The 17,030-nt window shown below is 45.8% G+C and overlaps 1 protein-coding gene and 1 long non-coding RNA gene across 5 annotated transcripts in view; one reads left to right on the plus strand and one right to left on the minus strand.

Annotated features, from left to right (window-relative positions):
- RBSN (rabenosyn, RAB effector) overlaps positions 1–17,030 on the minus strand; it is a 22,489-nt gene continuing 5,459 nt past the window's right edge. For 3 of the 4 annotated variants that reach the window (XM_019746913.2, XM_019746920.2, XM_019746930.2), the window contains exons 3-12: positions 15,271–15,411; positions 13,628–13,728; positions 12,739–12,784; positions 12,464–12,625; positions 10,369–10,610; positions 9,013–9,083; positions 7,364–7,450; positions 6,294–6,396; positions 4,971–5,063; positions 1–3,886 (exon numbers count right to left, since the gene is read on the minus strand). In XM_019746913.2, the coding sequence (XP_019602472.2) occupies positions 2,741–3,886; positions 4,971–5,063; positions 6,294–6,396; positions 7,364–7,450; positions 9,013–9,083; positions 10,369–10,610; positions 12,464–12,625; positions 12,739–12,784; positions 13,628–13,728; positions 15,271–15,411 (2,192 nt within the window). In that variant the 3' untranslated portion in view covers positions 1–2,740. The remainder of the gene's footprint in view (positions 3,887–4,970; positions 5,064–6,293; positions 6,397–7,363; positions 7,451–9,012; positions 9,084–10,368; positions 10,611–12,463; positions 12,626–12,738; positions 12,785–13,627; positions 13,729–15,270; positions 15,412–17,030) is intronic. The other variant, XM_019746939.2, reaches the window with a different exon arrangement.
- Positions 3,813–17,030, plus strand: part of LOC141567221 (uncharacterized) — a 16,232-nt gene continuing 3,014 nt past the window's right edge. Inside the window, exons 1-3 of the long non-coding RNA XR_012489689.1 lie at positions 3,813–4,104; positions 4,375–4,513; positions 15,149–15,244. This is a non-coding gene — a long non-coding RNA (uncharacterized LOC141567221). The remainder of the gene's footprint in view (positions 4,105–4,374; positions 4,514–15,148; positions 15,245–17,030) is intronic.

Here is a 17,030-nt window from a genome sequence, read left to right on the forward strand (position 1 = left end):
TAACATTTGTTATTTTATTTTTTTAAAAAGGTTCCAATACAAGGCCCCAGAGTAGTGCATGCAAATCAATGACCCTTAAACTGTCCATCACTGTCAGATGACCAGCACAATCTACTACCACAGTCTGTGACCTGGTAAAGAGACCAGCTTCTCACTTTGAGTCCCATCACCTAACTATGCCAATGTCCAACCTATCACGTGGCTCATGAAGACTCAGGTACATTTTAGTATATGAACAGCAAAGACACATTGAGCTGCAAGTACAATGAGTAAAAGTCTTTAGTGTGTTAGGGAAAAATAAAAACAAAGCATAAAAAGGAAAAGCCAACTTCATTTGATGCCTGAATCCTTAAAGTCTCTTCCATATATGATCTGTATGTAGGGAGATTTGCCAACGCCCTATCAAGAACTTGCTCATTTTCCAACGAAGGGTACCATCTGCCTGGAGGAGTGCAAGAAAGGTGAAATATTCCCATGAGGTAAGAACGTGAATTTGCGGTTGCAATTCACAGGCCACCTTTTCCCTGACGTTAACCCATTTCTGAAATCCATCTTTGTGCCTGTGTGAATTCTGGGAAATGGTACTGTTGAGGAGACTATAGCCACGGAAGAATTCATGGAAGAGTACAGCCATGGAAGAATTCAGTGACATCAGAGGGTTTTAGTTTGGTTTAGGATATTTGAATTTTTTTTTTTTTTTTCAGTTTTAAAAATGTTTCTTACCTGTCTTTCTCAATGCTCTTAGTTGCTTACACATTGCTACCTGTGATTGATTTCAGGGGAAGGGTATGTTTAGTAAACCAGTCTTAACTGAAACCATCAGCTAATTAAAAGAGAGATATTCTCATAAGAAAATGATGATGAAAAGCAGCATTTAGCTTCTGGAACTACCTGCGTTTTGGTGCAGACAGCTTCCTCCTCTTCAGTCAGAGAGAAATGACAGACTGAGCGAGAGAAGCATGTAGCCATCGATAAAACCCTCCAGAATTCCAGCAGGAAGGGCATGGACACCTATAGCAGGCAACATTTTAGATGCCTGATTGCCAACTTCCCAAAACTACTACAATCAGCGAGGTTGGTACCTGGCTGACGTGAGTATCCCACTCACATTCCTTTGTGAACAGAACCCAAATGCAAAGGGACCATCACAAACCTTCCACCAACTCCCCATTCCCACACCCCTATCCAGGACCTTTTCATTCAGCCCAAAGATCCAACGGGTGCTAACGAACTGTGAATAGTGTCAACACAAATACAGATTATTTTAATACCACAATGTTTTTCAAACATTCCCAAGATCAACCGGGGTCTTCCCAACACGTAACAAAATGAATTGTAGCCCTCACACCAGTAACCAGTGAGAGTCTGACCCAGTCAGTTAAGGGGAATAAAGTGACTAGTGGTCAATTATTGTTCATTAATTAACAAGTGTAACTGCAGGAACTCTACCCCCAGCTGAGCACACTTGGGTATCATGATGTCAGATGTCAGTTAAGGGTTATGTTCCTGTAACCAAAGCACCAAAGCTAAATTAATAATTTCCCTTTTTGTCCTTAATTGATGAGGAGTTCAAGTACTACAGTGGTAGCAGAATGGTTCTGGGTTGTGCCTCTTCCAACACTTTAGTTTCTTAGTGCTAAGCATTGGGAAGAAAGTACCTCACCAGTGCCCCAAGTCAGGACAGGATGAACCAGAAGGGAAGAAGGTTGATCGGCTAGCCTTGGAAATTACGTTTATCTTCTGACTTAGAGCAGCTTCCTGACAACATTCCTGACAATGTTCCACAAAAGCTTCGTGATCACCAATTCCTAAGTGATAGACTGGGCCCTCTGAAAAATTCCAGGTCCATGTAATTTTGCCAAAGCTCTAGAGGTTTCTCCAAGGACGGACAATTGTTCCAGCAGTCATTCAGTTTCAACAGAGCAACATTTGGGTGGAGACTCTTCTCCCAAATATTACTACCTCTATCAACCACAAAGTGAACCACCTCTGTTTTCTAAAAAGCTCATGGTCAGACTCACAGAGCTACCCAGCACTGGGAGTCACTTCCTAAAAGAGACAAACAACTTCAACAGAGGGAAACAGACCCTGGTGAAACCTCATTCCCCGTTACCCCCTCTTACAGAGGTGCTGGGCTCTCCTGGGTGTAAACCAGTGCCTTCCCAGTGATACCTCACCCTTCCATTGCACAGGCAGGATGTACCCAGCAGGGCAGAGGAAGCCCCAAACGAAAGGAACCCACAGCCTAATGGGGACAGACTTCTGCCAGAGCAGAGTAAGGTTTAAAGAAATCCACCTCGTCCGTCCGTCTTGGCTAAAGGAGGGCCCTAGAGAAGGCTGCCCTGTAATACTGCATAATGACCAAAGACTAGGTAGGAGCAAATGGACCAGTAGCCAGCTCTGGACTGGGCCCAACAGAATTGCATTTAGTTTTATCTCAGTAGTGAAAATTTTAAGTCCCCTAAAGGGAAAACACAATTAAAAAAAACAAAAACAAAACAAAAAACAGGAAAAAAACCCAGCAAATGAATGCTGATTCCTCCTGTTCTAGCTCCCATTTTATTACTCAGCTATAGTGAGAAAACCTCCAGATGCACAGCATGAAATAGATTTCCTCCCCTAACCTGTGTGCATCTTAATCTTTACCCTTCCTCCTTCCCATCAACCCCACCAACCCTCTCTCCTGCTCCACTGGCTCCTGCCAGGCCCTGGACACACAGGTGCCCTGCCCACCCGCTGGTCAGTCCGCACCCCCCTTCTGTTTGGCCAGGGTGCGCTTCAGCTCCCGCAGGTTCTCCGTCAGCACCTCCACCTCGTCCAGGCGGCCGCACTGCTTGGCGTCAAAGATGTACGCCTTGATGTTATCGATCTGCTGCAGGAGGAGCTCCTCTTCTATGGGCTCCTCGCCCTCAGGCGCGCCGTCACTGTCCGCCTCGAAGGGGTTGGGACCGGCGGCTTCCTCGAAGGGGTTGCCAGGAACAGGAGGCCTTGCGTGCCTCTGGTGAGGATGCTCGTCTTCCTCCTCGAAAGGGGTGGGTGCTGGGCTGTCTGAGTTAGTGAAGGGATTCCCTTCCACTGCCTCCTCTTCCTCCTCTTCCTCAAAAGGATTGTAATCTTTGAGGACGCGGGATGAAGAGCTGAAAGAAGGCTCTGCAGCAGGAGGGCTGCTAGAGCCCTCTGCAGCCGGGCTGGAGAGGCCCTCCTCCTCAAAGGGGTTTAGGGAGGGGACCCCATGTGACTGCAATAAGGTGCTCTGGGGGAGCAATTCCGGGCTAAGCGCTGGGGGCCCAGACCACACTCGGAGGGGCTCGAGAGCTGAGCTGGGTGAAGGGGTCTTGGGAGCCGCACTGCTCTGAACTGGGGAGGAGCCCAGATCCAAGGCATGAGCAAGGTGGGTGCGAGGCTGTCTGCTGGGCTCCAGCTGAAAAGGCCTGACTTCTTGGAAGTCCAGGGACCGGGTGCGTGTGTGCAGGGATGCTGCCTGGAACTGCTCCCTTTCTCGTTCCCACTCACGTTCACATAGCATCTGCAGCTGCTCCCGCTGCAGGTCCTCCTCCTCAGCCTGCTTCCGGGACAGCTCGATGGCCTTCTCTGTCTGCTGCTGGTCGTACTCGTCCTGCAGCTGCCGCAGGTTCTCCTGCAGTGTGCGCACTTCGTCTGTCCGGCCTGCGGCCTTGGCCTGCCTGATAAACGACGTGATGTTGTGGATCTGCTGCAGGAGGGGGTCCGAGTGCTCGCTCTCCCCTTGGCCTCCTGACAGGGGGAGCCAGCCCTCAGCCTTCCTCAAGGGCACATGGCCCCTGCGAAGGGATGCCACCTCCCCATTGGCACGAGATGGCATGTCCCTCCGCCTTTCCTCAAGCCTTCGCTGGGATTCCAGGGCAGCCTGGGGAGACACCAAAGCCAGAGAAGAAACACAGTTACAAGCCAACAGCAACCACACCGTCAGCTGCCCACTGCCCTCCCTCTAGTCCTGTGCCCGCGAGGCTCCAACTGCCCACCTCAACACTAAAATAACCAACTGCTAAAATCAAGCTATGCTTTTGTTTCAGAGGGAGAGAAGGGGACAAACCCTGATTTTCAACAATGAAATAACGAATAACAGTAAGTTTTTATTTTAAAGTTCTTTTTTTGGGGGGAGGGGAACAGGACTTTATTGGGGAACAGTGTGTATTTCCAGGACTTTTTCCAAGTCGAGTTGTTGTCCTTTCAATCTTAGTTATGGAGGGCGCCGTTCAGCTCCAGGTCCAGTTGCCATTGTTAGTTGCAGGGGGCACAGCCCTCCATCCCTTGGTGGAGAGCCCACGCTCCAACCAACTGAGCCATCCGGGAGCTCAGCGGCAGCTCAGCTCAAGGTGCCATGTTCAATCTTAGTTGCAGGGGGCAGAGTCAAGAAATTGAACCGGCAACCTTGTGGTTGAGAGCCCACTGGCCCATGTGGGAATCGAACTGGCAGCCTTTGGCACTAGGAGCACGGAGCTCCAACCACCTGAGCCACCGGGCCGGCTCAACAGTAAGTTAAAGATAAAATTTTCTCAATCTTAGTTTCACTGACTGTATACTAGTCTTAAACCTCTGAGGCATTTATATTAGAATCTCACACAGTATTAAATACACATATTATTTTCTGTTTAATAATGCATATTCCAAAGCATTCTACAAAGAACTCCCTGGCGTCTGGGTCATCTGCAACCTGTACTAGAGAGAGAGAACTGCCAGTCTCTGTGGAATCCTGGACAGGAGAAAACCAGTAGACCCTCTGAAAGAAAACTAGGACTTGCAGAGAAAACCAAACAATTTTGAGTTCTATAGATGAGGGCGAGGCCAGAACAGAACAGAAGAAAAAGGGAAACTAGAATGAGAGGTTCTGATTTACAACCTTGTAGGAACCCTTGGCATTTGTGGCGGCCTCCGTGCTCAGGAGCGCCGCAGGAGGAAGCCAGATACCAGCGTCCCTACGCTCCACTCACCTGTTTCTCCAGGATCCTCTTCTTCTCCACCTCCTGCTTCAGTGCCTCAAACTGTTCTTTCGTTGGCAGTGACATCAAACCAAGCAACTTTTCCTATAGGGAGTCACAGACAATTTTACACTTAAATCCCTTTAGGAAAAAGTGAACCTTAAGCCATGTGTTGAGAGTCCACTTAAGCTAAGTCACTCCACCCTCGGACAGTCACATTAATGAGCAGTAGCAGGAAAGGCCCTAACCCTTAAATCAGGCCAGAAAGTCACCTTCCAAATGAGCCTGGCTTTTCCTTCTGACATGACCAACACCGGGCAGTCCAGTTCTGCACATTCACAATGAGGCCTTTTCCCTGCCTGCCCCATCCGAGCCCCCTACCACCTTTCCCTGCTTTACGTCTGTCCACAGCACTTTTCAACATACGCTATATGGTTTAGGTGTTTCTTGTTTGTACCCCTCTCTAGCATAGAAGCTTTGTGAGAACAGGGATGTTTGCCTTTTTGCTCATGGCAGGCTACCCACCACCTAGCACACACTGCCTGCTACACATAAGCACTCAGCACATGACTGTGGAATATAGTTGCTCATCAAAAGGAGAAAGGGCTTGATTCTCTGCAATATGGCATTGGAAAACTAACCCAATAGGACTCTATTAGAGCTGTCATGGAGCCCCCGAGGTGGCTAACTGTGACGCTCACAAGGGGCTTTCTAAGGTAGAGACAATTCAGAGCTAACCACCTAACTCTAGTCTGCCCTTGAACAAGGAGCTGTTTCCTCCCAATCAATGGTCTAGGCAGAGTTCCTTAGGAGTAATCCTAAGGAAGAAATGGTACATACACGTATGTCCATCAGGCAATACTCCTAACAGCAAAAAAAGATGGGAATCTATCAAGTGCCCAACGAAAGGGGAATGGTTAAATAAAGGACGGTGTATACGTCAAAGCAGTACTCTGTAGCCATTCAAATGAGAGCTATTTGAGGACTATGCAAAAAAGTACTTATGATATAAAATTCAGTGATAAAAAGAGAAGACATAAATTTGCAAATATACACTAATTATAACTACTTTATATAACAAATGCAAATGGAAAAAAAAGAAGAAAATATACCAGAATGATGCACGACGGTACTGAGGACATAGGATTAAAAGGAGTTTTTACTGTTCTTTGAAATTCATATTTTTCTCTAAATGTGGCACAATGCATTTATAATCTTAAAAAATAGTAAATGTACAAATAAAAACTAAACAAGCCATTCGCTTGGTCTGCCTGCTGAGTGGTAGAAGAGCAGGGGTGGCAATGCGATGTTTCTGCCACACCAGGATGGCGTTACCTGCACAAAAAGTGTCGCTGAGTATCTGATCATCCTCTGCAGCCGCAAAGTGTTTGTATGTGGTGGAGGGTCCTGGTTCAAGCCTAAGGTTAAGATCTTCTTACTGAATTGAAACAAACACATCAATGTAACAAGCACCGAGCACCGACCGCCTCAGAAACAAGGCTGAAAAGTCTCTGAGTTGCCAGGCTTGCATGCTGGGAAGATTTGTGGAGGAGACGGGTTAGAGACTCCACTAAAGTGTCCTTGAAGGCAAAGCCTCTTTCTTACACTTTGGCTGTCCCCAAGGCCTCTAACACAGCACAGGGTGCATGACAAACACTTGGCCATAGAGGGATTGACCACACGTGTAGGGCCAGCTTCATGCATGAGTGACCTGCGCAGCCACACAGAGTCTGGTGCTTAGAAGAGCCCTGGGCTGGGTTTAATATTCTGCTGTCACTGTCTTAAAATCCTTAATAATTTTGAATAAGGGACTTGCATTTTCATCTTGCACCCACAAATTACAAAGCCAGTCCTGCATGTACAGACAGACAAGGATTTCTCATCTCGTCAGTTCTTTCTCTGAGTCGCTGTTCTTCCTACACTGCAAAGGGCTGATTTAACCCCAACAGCCAGTCCACAGTTAAAAAGCAGTTGTCCACTTGAAGAAAGAGTCTGAGTTTCATCCTGGCTTGAGTCTGAGTTTCCACCCTGGCTCCACCACTTTCCCTCGCTATGGTGCATTATTTTCTCACCTATACAATGGGAATGTTAATCCCTACCTCACAGGGTAATTTTGGTAGAATAAATGAGCTATACACTATATGGAAGCATCCAGTGATATCTCCTGGCACACAGCTGGTGTCAGTAAGCTCCTATTCCTTTAATAATAATGAACATTCGAAATCTTTAACCAAAAGTTACTGAGATGAGTGCCGGAGCTGACAGTTTCCTCAACCTCCTCCTCACATGTACCGCTAACAGCAGGACTCTGGGTAAGCCCTGGTTTGCTAGCCCCCCACCAACGCACTCAAACAGCACCTTCTCCAGTCAAGGCAGCAAAGGAGACATCATGGAACAGACCTTACCTTAAAGCATCTATTAGCTCGTACATTTTTTGCACTTCTACTCGAAGGTCATTGGCATGTTCCAGACTGTAGGTTGTTTCTCCAGCACTAAGGAGGAATCACGGAAATGTTTGATTTAAGTTTCATCACACTGACTGGGGAGTATAGTGTAACAGGACTCTAACTAAGGTTTAAGGCCTCACAAAGGGAGACACAACTGGGATTTCCGACTCTTGTATATAATGTAGCGCTCACTCCTTTTCAAAACATAAGTGTTAATCAACTAGAAGCCACTTTTCAGTTTGCAAACACCATAGGGACAGACTCATGCCTGGGTCTCTGAGGCGCAGCTCTTAAGCTCAAGGCCAAAATAAATGCAACTTAATCTGCTTTGGCCTACTTTCCCTAAACAATTTCATTGTATCTAGTAAGATGTATGAAGTAATTTACTAAATGAGTTTTTGTACTACATCAGAGCAGAAAGTCCTTGGCTTTTCTCAAATACTCCCCAGGGACCACAGGAACAACTGGAAAGCTGACCCGGGGTCCGCAGTGGGGCAGCACGGCACCACATCTATTGCCCCATGCTTATGGAGCTCACGAACAACCGCTCCCGACATGAGAAAAGCATGTTGACTCCGGATCAAGAAGGGAGGAGAGGGAGGCACTGCGCCGAGGGTGGAGCAGGGGACATCGGGAAGGCCAGAGGCGGCTTAACGCCAGTCTCAGAGAAACAACAGCAGTTATTGTGTGGTCTTAGAACTGTTCCTTTACAAGTCTGTCATTCCCACCAGACTGCTGAAGTCCAAGTGCAGTGATTGTGGCTTCTCATTTTCATATTCTCAGCAACTAGCACATGGGCCAAGGTTCCTCAGTGTTTACTGAGAAGAGAAACATTTCAGAAGATCTTGCAGCAATTAATCTAGCCTCGGCAATGGCCACTCAACTCCTTTTCTGAGACAGCAGCAATTTAAGTGAAATAAGTACACAGGACTGTTGCATTTACCTATTTTACCATCTATGTAACAGTCCTAGCTGGAAAAATATTGGTGTGTGCTGTAATTTGAGGATTCAGTAAAGTTGTTTCATCTTTCACTGAACAGTTTGCAAAAAGAACATCGGACCAGAATTGAGAAGACTTGTGCTTTGTCTCAAGCTCTCCAAGTCACATGGAAAATAACAAGGTTGGCCCAAATCTGAAATCACTTCCCCTGGTCTCAATCATGTCAACAAATTGCATTTCCCTCAGAGCAACTGTCACATCTGAAGTTACCTTGTTCATTATTTGTTCACTTGCATATGGCCTGTGCCAGACTTGGCCCGTGGGCTCAGGTGTGCCCACCCCTGCTATAAAAGAAATGCCTGCTCTAAGCCCTGACAGCTGTGTCCCCTGAGGTGGCACTGCCCTTGCTCACCTCCAGATGCTGCACTCGGCAGTGATGCCTATTGCCCAAGGCCCTTTCCAAACCTGCTCAATCTGGGGTCACCTGAACATGGCTACAGAGGATAGTAATGTGTGCCACGAAAATACAGACATGACAAAGCTTCTCTGCAGTCAGTCACAGAAGAAAAGCACGGCCAGAGTTAAGATTTTCATTTTCAGCTACTGAAGATTTGAACTAAAATACCTGAAAAGTGTCATTGAATTAGAAAAACAGAAAACAGCTTACTTTAATGATGCTGCCATCTTGATGTATTCAGGAGCTTTTTGGTCAACTTTCTCCATGCAAAGGCGTAATTTCTAAGAAGGAAAAAGAAGGTGAGTGATGCTCTCAAGGTACAGAAGAGCCTGCCCAGAAGTTATGCTGCATCAACAGAAATATATTTTAAATGTGCAGTTTTCTGAAATGTAAAAATGCAGAGAGTAGTTTTTTGTTTTGTTTTTGCTGTTATCAATTTCCTGAGTTACAGACCTACTTTACAAGCAGAAAATTTTGCAGGAAGGAAAGAGAGAACAAAATTTTTGACTGGATGTTTTTGACAGGAGCAAGGCCTTCCAGGACACACGCCAGAGTTTATCAAGGCAAAGAAAAGGAACTAGTTGCTACACTCTTTCTCGGCCAGGTGATGCAAGACACCAGCGTAAGGCATCTGCAGGGCTCACTTCAAAAAAGAAGGAAGCAAAAAGCACAGTTGCTATTTATAAAAATGAGTTATCAGGTCATAGACTCCACATAAAGGACGGACAATGCCTACATCTGCAGCTCAGCACAGGGTTGAATTAACACCATTTCTATAGCCTGAGTTGTTTCACCGTGATTCCAGAAACACAGCCATTATGACCTGCAGAGTGGTTAACAGTCACCATTCAGTGATCAAATATACACTCTTCTACTCAGTTTTGCCTGAGTTGCTTCCTCTGCCAGGGCTCATCTCCTCCTCCCCGTCTCCTACAGCCTCCCTGCCCCACCTCCACCTGGCGAATCCTTCTCAGCTTGCAGGTCTCACCTGGCCATTAGGAGGCCCGGCCAGTCTGACCCTAAATCCCATGTTTTTGTACTACACTATGTTCCTCTCAAAGTAGCGTCTATTAAAGGTGTTCTGGGGTCACTGGTGGTAGAGAGCTGAGGCATGGGAGTGGACTTAAAAGGGAGAAGCCCTGAGCCTATGGGCAGTTATGCAAACTTGTAAAGACCAAAGCTGAAGCTCCCAGGTGAGTGTCACAGGACTCTTCTGGCCCACTGTTCACCACCAGCTCCAGCTGCTGCCCTCACCCCCAGGACCTGTCCACACCATCTGGCAGCCATCCTTTCTCCTCTTATCTCTGGGCCACCAAAGCCTCCAAACTCTGCTTTTAAGAGGGCAAGGAGAAGCGAAGGAACAAGTTTGTGGCAACACACCCAGGATGGCTCTGAGACTCACCCAGGGCACTAGCTAGGAAATCATACCACGGCCCTTTAGCAGAAACTAACAATGATTCAAAGGAACAACTTCCCAAAGCATTCTCCAAAATCTGCAGGCATGTATGTAATGAAGAGCCAAATCTGCCTCTTGAATCAGACCCAGGACCACACACAGTGAGTCACCTCATAGAGTTTCACAATGTCCGGGGTGTGCTCCTTCTCATCCATCTGTTGCTCTCTCTTGAGCAGCGTGTCCTTGCAATGTGTGCAGCAGCGGATCCTGTCGTCATCCTTCTCGTCCAAGACGGAGCTCACGCTGCTCATGCTGCTAATGCTGCCCCGGCGGGAGCCATGCACACTGTTGGGTGACTGGCTGGGGCTGGTGTGGGTGCTCAGGGAATCCTTGCTGGCACTGGTGAGCTTGTCTGGAAAGCACAACACAGGACAGGCAGCAGTGAGCCCACAGCCTCCAATCACCCCACTGGCCTCAACAGGAGGGGAGTCCACGGGTGCTGATGGGGTAAGAGCAGGATCTGCCTATGGGTAAGGAGCACCCACACTTCTGCTTTCCTGGAGTCAGGGTCTGCAGTGGGAAGGACTCCCACTGTCAGCCAGGAAAGAGCCAGAAGCCTAGGACAGTCTGTCTTTGAGGGCGTGAGGCCCACCCCCAATCTGGCCTTACCACCTACTGCCCCCCTCCATTTGCCATGCCTCAGACCCAACCCATGTCCTCCCTAGACTGTGCTGACAGCATTCCCCACTCCCAAACACCTGCCTCCTACCCTTTCCAAAGCTCAGCTTAAATGGCACGTCCTCCAGGAAGCCCTCCCTTATTCCTTAAGGCAAAAATGATCTGCCCTTTCTATCAGCGCTCCCTACCACGTCACCCCTCTTAGAGAACTTTCCACTCTATGTACACCCCAGAGCTGCCAAGGAATCTGTGACTCTTTGAGGGCAGAAACTGTTCATACTTATTCATACTTGTACCCCTACATATGTCACAGGGCCACCCCATAGCAGCTTCCCAGTAAATGTTGGTTAATTAGCCCAAGAGAAGAAAGATCAATAGTGTCCCAAAAACATAGCTTATGAAGTCTCGGACGAGACGGAAAGCTGGTCTCGGGGAGAAAGGGAAAGTATCTGGGTAATGTGTGCCCAGGGGAGTCCGAGCTGGACAGAGGAAGCATCTGCTTCTGCCCCACATTGTCCAGACGCCCCGCGGCCAACAGCACATGCACAGTCAGCGGATCTCTCCAGAGTCGTAAAACCACCCCAAAGGTCCCAGCAGTGACCAAAAGCCCATTAGTTCACCTTTAGCAACTTTTAAGCAGCTGAGATTCAAAGTTCCGGACATCTGGTTCCACCCAACCTTTGCAGCCTCATCCCCTAATTCTCACACACGTCCCCCACATTCCCCCAACTATTCTGTTGGCTCATCCACTAACCTTCCCCAGGACCTTTCCAAATTCCACGCCTTTGGTCCTGCTCTTTACCCAGGATGCCCTCCTGCCCTACCTCTGCATCATCTTGCAAGGCTCTTCTCGAGCATCACCTCCTGATCCTGAGCACCCATGCTTTTCTCTCCCCCGCCGCCACAGCACTCGCTGTCTCTCCTATTATGACATGAGTCTGGTCTATATGATGATGACTGACTTTCATCTCAAAGGAAAGGGTTAGCCTGCAGCTCATTTTTCAAGACCCTCTCCTATAGTCTCCTCTCAAAGCCTCCCGGCCACTTCCAAGCAGAGCTGATGAAGATTTGGTCAGCTCTCCTAGATGCCTGCTGCGCCTTCTCTCATACTTATTTCTTTATAAAGCAATTATTTGTGTGTGAGTCTGTCCCCTGCTAGATGCTAGACCCCTTGGGAGAATGGACGATGCCTTATAGACCAGAGGCGGGCAAACATGACCTGTAATCCAAGTTCAGCCTGTTTTTGTATGGCCCTTGCGCTAAGTATGGTTATTATATTTTTAAAAGGTTGTTTTAAAAAAGAAGAAATGTCACAGAGACCATATGTAGCTCACTAAGCTAAAACACTTACCATCTGATCTTTTACGAAAAAAAAGTTTGCCAACCCGTTACAGACCATTTTATCCCTGGCCCTCTGGCACAGTGCCTAGGCTGTAGAGGGCTTCAGGGACTCAACAGGTAAATGAATGAAGAGCCCATGGCCATTAATTTAAACAAAAAAGTTCAAAAAATCACCCAGTGGTGATTAGTAAACAGACAGTCTCAGGAGGAGATCAGCGTCCAGGGCCCCGCCTCCATGTTACCTACTTGCCAAGGGAAGGCTGATGAGCTCCATACACTTCTTGCACATAATAGACCCGCAGAGGCGGCAGTGGTGACGGCGGTTACGGATGCTAAACTTATTCCCACAGTCTGGGCAAAAAGGGACATCCTGGTCATTGACCCAAGGCACCACGGACTTTTCTATTGCTTTGAGAAGAACAAAACAAAAACCAAACAAACAAAAAAGCAAGCCATTTAAAAAGAGATTTGGTCAGGGAGAAGGATAAATAGAATGAATGTGAGCAAAGTTCTAGAGTTACCTCGGATCTTAGCCGACTCAGTATTCGTTCTGTCAAATGCAGTGAGCTGACAGGGAGATAACAGTGCCAAATGCAATTAGTCAGGTGATGGATACACTTTCCACAAGTAAGAGGCAAGCGGAAATGACCACATTTGCATTTCTCAAGTCTCATCTGTCACCCCAACCCACAAAGTCCCAAAAGCAATTTCACATGGGATAATCTAGAAGGTCCCTCCCTTTGCATGACCTACTTCCAATCTCTTTATTGTCAGTTAGCGCTTCAAGCAATAACCAGGGGTGGGTCAAGATGGGGGCGGGGGAAGGACTGAAAGCGGTGAGGAACTCTTGATTCCCCACAGTGCTCCTGGACGATGCAAGTGGCCACCCATTTCTGCCCTGCAAAGTCCGCATATAGAACTGTACCAGTCGCTGCTATCATGCCCACCACATAATCTAGCTTATACACGACGAGCATTTCTAGGGTCAAAGTCAAACAGAGTGACCATATTATGAAAGACACACTCTCATACTACAGAACGAGAAGGCCCAACTAAGATGTCCCCACACTGCATGCTGGACCCAGCTGAGTTCTCCTCACAGACACCAGCTTCTCTGCCGACACGTGGTGTCACACACCAGGCTCCATTGTGTGATCGTGCCTGGGACACCAGGAGAGGAATCTGAAGGCGGAAAGGCCTTCCAGCAACCAAGTGGGCTTCATAGGGAGGAAAAGGGAAGCTGCAAATGTGACAAGTCTGTCGACCTGGGCCATTCCCTCCAGTAAGGGCGTTTCTCTGCCAGCATCAGATATATACAATATACAGCATACAGCATGCTGCAGAAATGTCATTTCCCCCCCTAGAAACTTTATACTTGTTGAAAAAATGTTTTAAAACAACAAAATTTACCTTCTCTAACCTGATTATTAATTTATTGACTTCAACAACATAGTGGTCAATCCTGGCAGCCCGGTGTTTTTTGAAGTCAGAAAGATGGCTTCTCACAGCACCTAGGAAAGTAGGTGGGGAAATAAATGACTTGTCATTTCTCTATGGAAGCCTCTCCGTCTCGCTGCTTATCCTCAATACATTTCAAAAGCAAGTAAAAATTCTAGGATTTTAGAGTCTTACTAAAAATTTAACAAACTAGGAAAGCATCCAAGTATCTTTTCTTCTCTAACCATACTCTTCACATCTAAATTTTAGTTTCAAGTTCTTAGGGATGACCATAAATATTAACTTCTAAACTCTGCCGTTCTCTTGACCTTTTCATAATTTGTGACTTCTGTCAGTTGTTTAAACAGGCTAGTTAGTCTAAAAATCACCCAGCTAATTTAACGTTGGCAATCATGAAATAAGCTATCCAAGCACTAATAAGAATTCACATGCTTGAAATTTCTCCTTCGTTTCTGGTTGGCTTTCAGGTGTAACTCATAATTACATGTGTATAGTATTATTTTTAAAGTAATTTTCTCCTGACTTTATGAAAATGTTTTTACTCTCCAATATGGTAGCCACTAGCCACATACGGAGACTGAGCACTTGAAATGTGGCTAGTGTGAGGGTGAAGAACTCACTTTTAATTTTAAGTTTAAATGGCCACATATAGTTAGTGGCTATCATATTGAACAGTGCAGTTCTAGGACTTTCCTCATCCAAAAAAAAACATATTCTGTAGTGGCACTCTAAGAATACGGTAAGATGACCCTGGGTAAATAACATTTCACCTTCTTAGAGCCTGTTTCCTCATCTACAAATGGGAATGAACGCCACTACCCATTCTACCTCACAAGGCTATGGTGAAAGGCGAACAGGATAACAAGTATGAAAGTATAATAAAGCACTATGCAGGGATCATTCTTTATCCATTGCAGGGACAGAAAATATTATATTCATCATTGTTATCATTCAACAGTTAAAGGACATGTAAGATTAGTGAGTTCAGCTCTGTGCGGCATGATCTTTTTGGTAATAGGTTTATTGGGATATTATTCACATACATACAATTCACTATTTAAAGCATATAAATTCAATAGTTTTCAGTATACTCAGAGTTGTGCAACCGTCACCAAAATATATTTTAGAATATTTTCATCACCCCCCAAAAGGTGATTATTTTGAAAATAAGTATATGATACTATAATTATGTGTTTCAGAAAATAAAGTTGTACAAACCAGTGCCTCTCACTAGGCAGGTAATATCCTGCGTGAGAGGAGACAGCCCAGTCAATGGAAACGCGTGCCTGGGCTGATGGCACAGACCTGGATTTCTACCTCAGTTCTGCAGTTTCCTGGATGTCTGACCCTGGGCAGGTCCGCAAGGGGTGCAGTGAGGATCAAATGAGAGCACACCTGGAAAGCATTTAATGTGCTACCTAACACAAGGCAGATGCTCGGCTCATTCTCGTCCATTTTCTCCCCCACCACTAGGACATAAGGTCCGCAAGAAACGTAGACCATTCTGGTTTACTGATGCCGCCTCAGCCAACTCTTAAAACATCATCTAGAGGTCTCAACAAACATTTGGTGAGTAAAGAAATTGAATTTCTTACCAAGCTCCTGGGGTTCCCACATGTAAGGATCAACCCCTCCATAACTGAAAGACTCATATCCTTGGGTCCCTGATTCGGCTCGGTCCTCTCCTTCTCGTTTCAGCAGCCTATTCTTTGCTTTCTTAGCCTTCTGGACAAGACCTCAAAAAATGGAACAAACATCACAAATGACTCTATGAAGAACACCCTGTAAAGAGTCAAGGGAAATCGCCAAACCCAAGAGTTGAAGAAATAATTACGCTTTATATAAAAAGGCTCAAGAAATTTTTGGATCCCAAATAAAATGCAATAATAATCATATAACCACTGTATTACAAATACCACAGAGCAATCCATTCGCTTGTCCGTATTACCAGTAAGTTGGTTTATGTGGTCAGTATATAGCTAACTGACTGCTCACTGCCAAATGTAAGAACCCAATTAAATAGAAGTATTAAAATCAAATTCAGTGAGAGGACCACAGTGATAGAAGTGTGTTTTTCTGTATCTTAATTGGGGAGGTAGTTAAATAGGTATATATGTTTTTCAAAACTCACTGAATTGTACACTTAAAAACTTGTATGTAACCTATACCTGAATTAAAATACAGTTTTTTAAAAATAAAATTCTACAGTACTAATTTATTTACTCTAGGGACTCATGAGGAAACACTTCTTATTTACCTCCAGGATGAGATTCAGCCAAACCAACCTCCCTGGGCTGCTGTTCCCATAATGCTTAACTGTACGTAAAGTTCTTCCTTCCCTACACACTTACTGAATGCATGTATGAGAATATTGGCAAAGAGCTTCAAGAAACAGATGTAACACCTACAACATAACACAAAGGGAACTAGACTTGGTAAGAAGAGCAAATGAAGGTTCCCTGAATTGGTTCATTGTATGTACCAGGCACAAAGCAAAGTGCTTTCAAATACATTATACCAGTTCATGCACACTTTACGAAGCAGGTGGTATTCCTACTCACAAATAAGGACGTGACATCAAAGAGAGGGAAAAACTTGCTTCACCCAAGATCACAGAGCTAATAAGCAGCAGGGCTGGAACTGGAAACCTTGTAAGTCTAAAACAAGCGCCCCAGCTCTCCCCACCCAGCACTGATTTGAATACTATGCCTCTGCAAAACAGGGCTTCCACCACCTTTGCTGAGGTGAGAGGACTGTTAATGGAACAACAGTCAACTGGTGGGAGAAAAAGAATTCTCAATCCTGTTGCTCTCATCAGTGTCCTTAAATCTTAGCTGACTGCTATCCCTTCTGCCAGTAGAAAATACCAGATTTAATAAAAAATGATATATGCATAGTTTTTTTTACATTTAATAGATCAATACTTCACGGAGTTCCCATGATTCTGAAGTGCTCTGTCACTTGAATAACACTAAAAACACTCCCACTGCTTTTCAAAAATCTAGGTAAATGCAGATACGGAGGGGCTGGTAGGTAGGAGGTGAAATTGATAAGGTTATATAGACATGTCTTTGTTAGACAGTCAGGCTAATAAGCAAATTCCTTGATTAGCAGTCACTGTGGGATAGCTTTCTCCAACTGGAAAAATAAGGTCCACCAGAACTAAAGGACATCCTCTAAAATACGAGGTCTGACAATTCAGTTTGCGAACTCATCCTAGAAAAAGTGCTACATACCTCATGGGTGAGTATCACTATGGTCACCTTCGAAGTACTCCCCTTGGGAAGCTATGCACCAACGCGAGTGCCTAGTTCACCCTTCAAGGCAATTTTGGAACTCTTTTTCTGGAATGGCC

This window comes from Rhinolophus sinicus, linkage group LG10 (assembly GCF_036562045.2).
Source record: "Rhinolophus sinicus isolate RSC01 linkage group LG10, ASM3656204v1, whole genome shotgun sequence".
In the NCBI taxonomy this organism is placed as follows: Eukaryota; Metazoa; Chordata; class Mammalia; order Chiroptera; family Rhinolophidae; genus Rhinolophus; species Rhinolophus sinicus.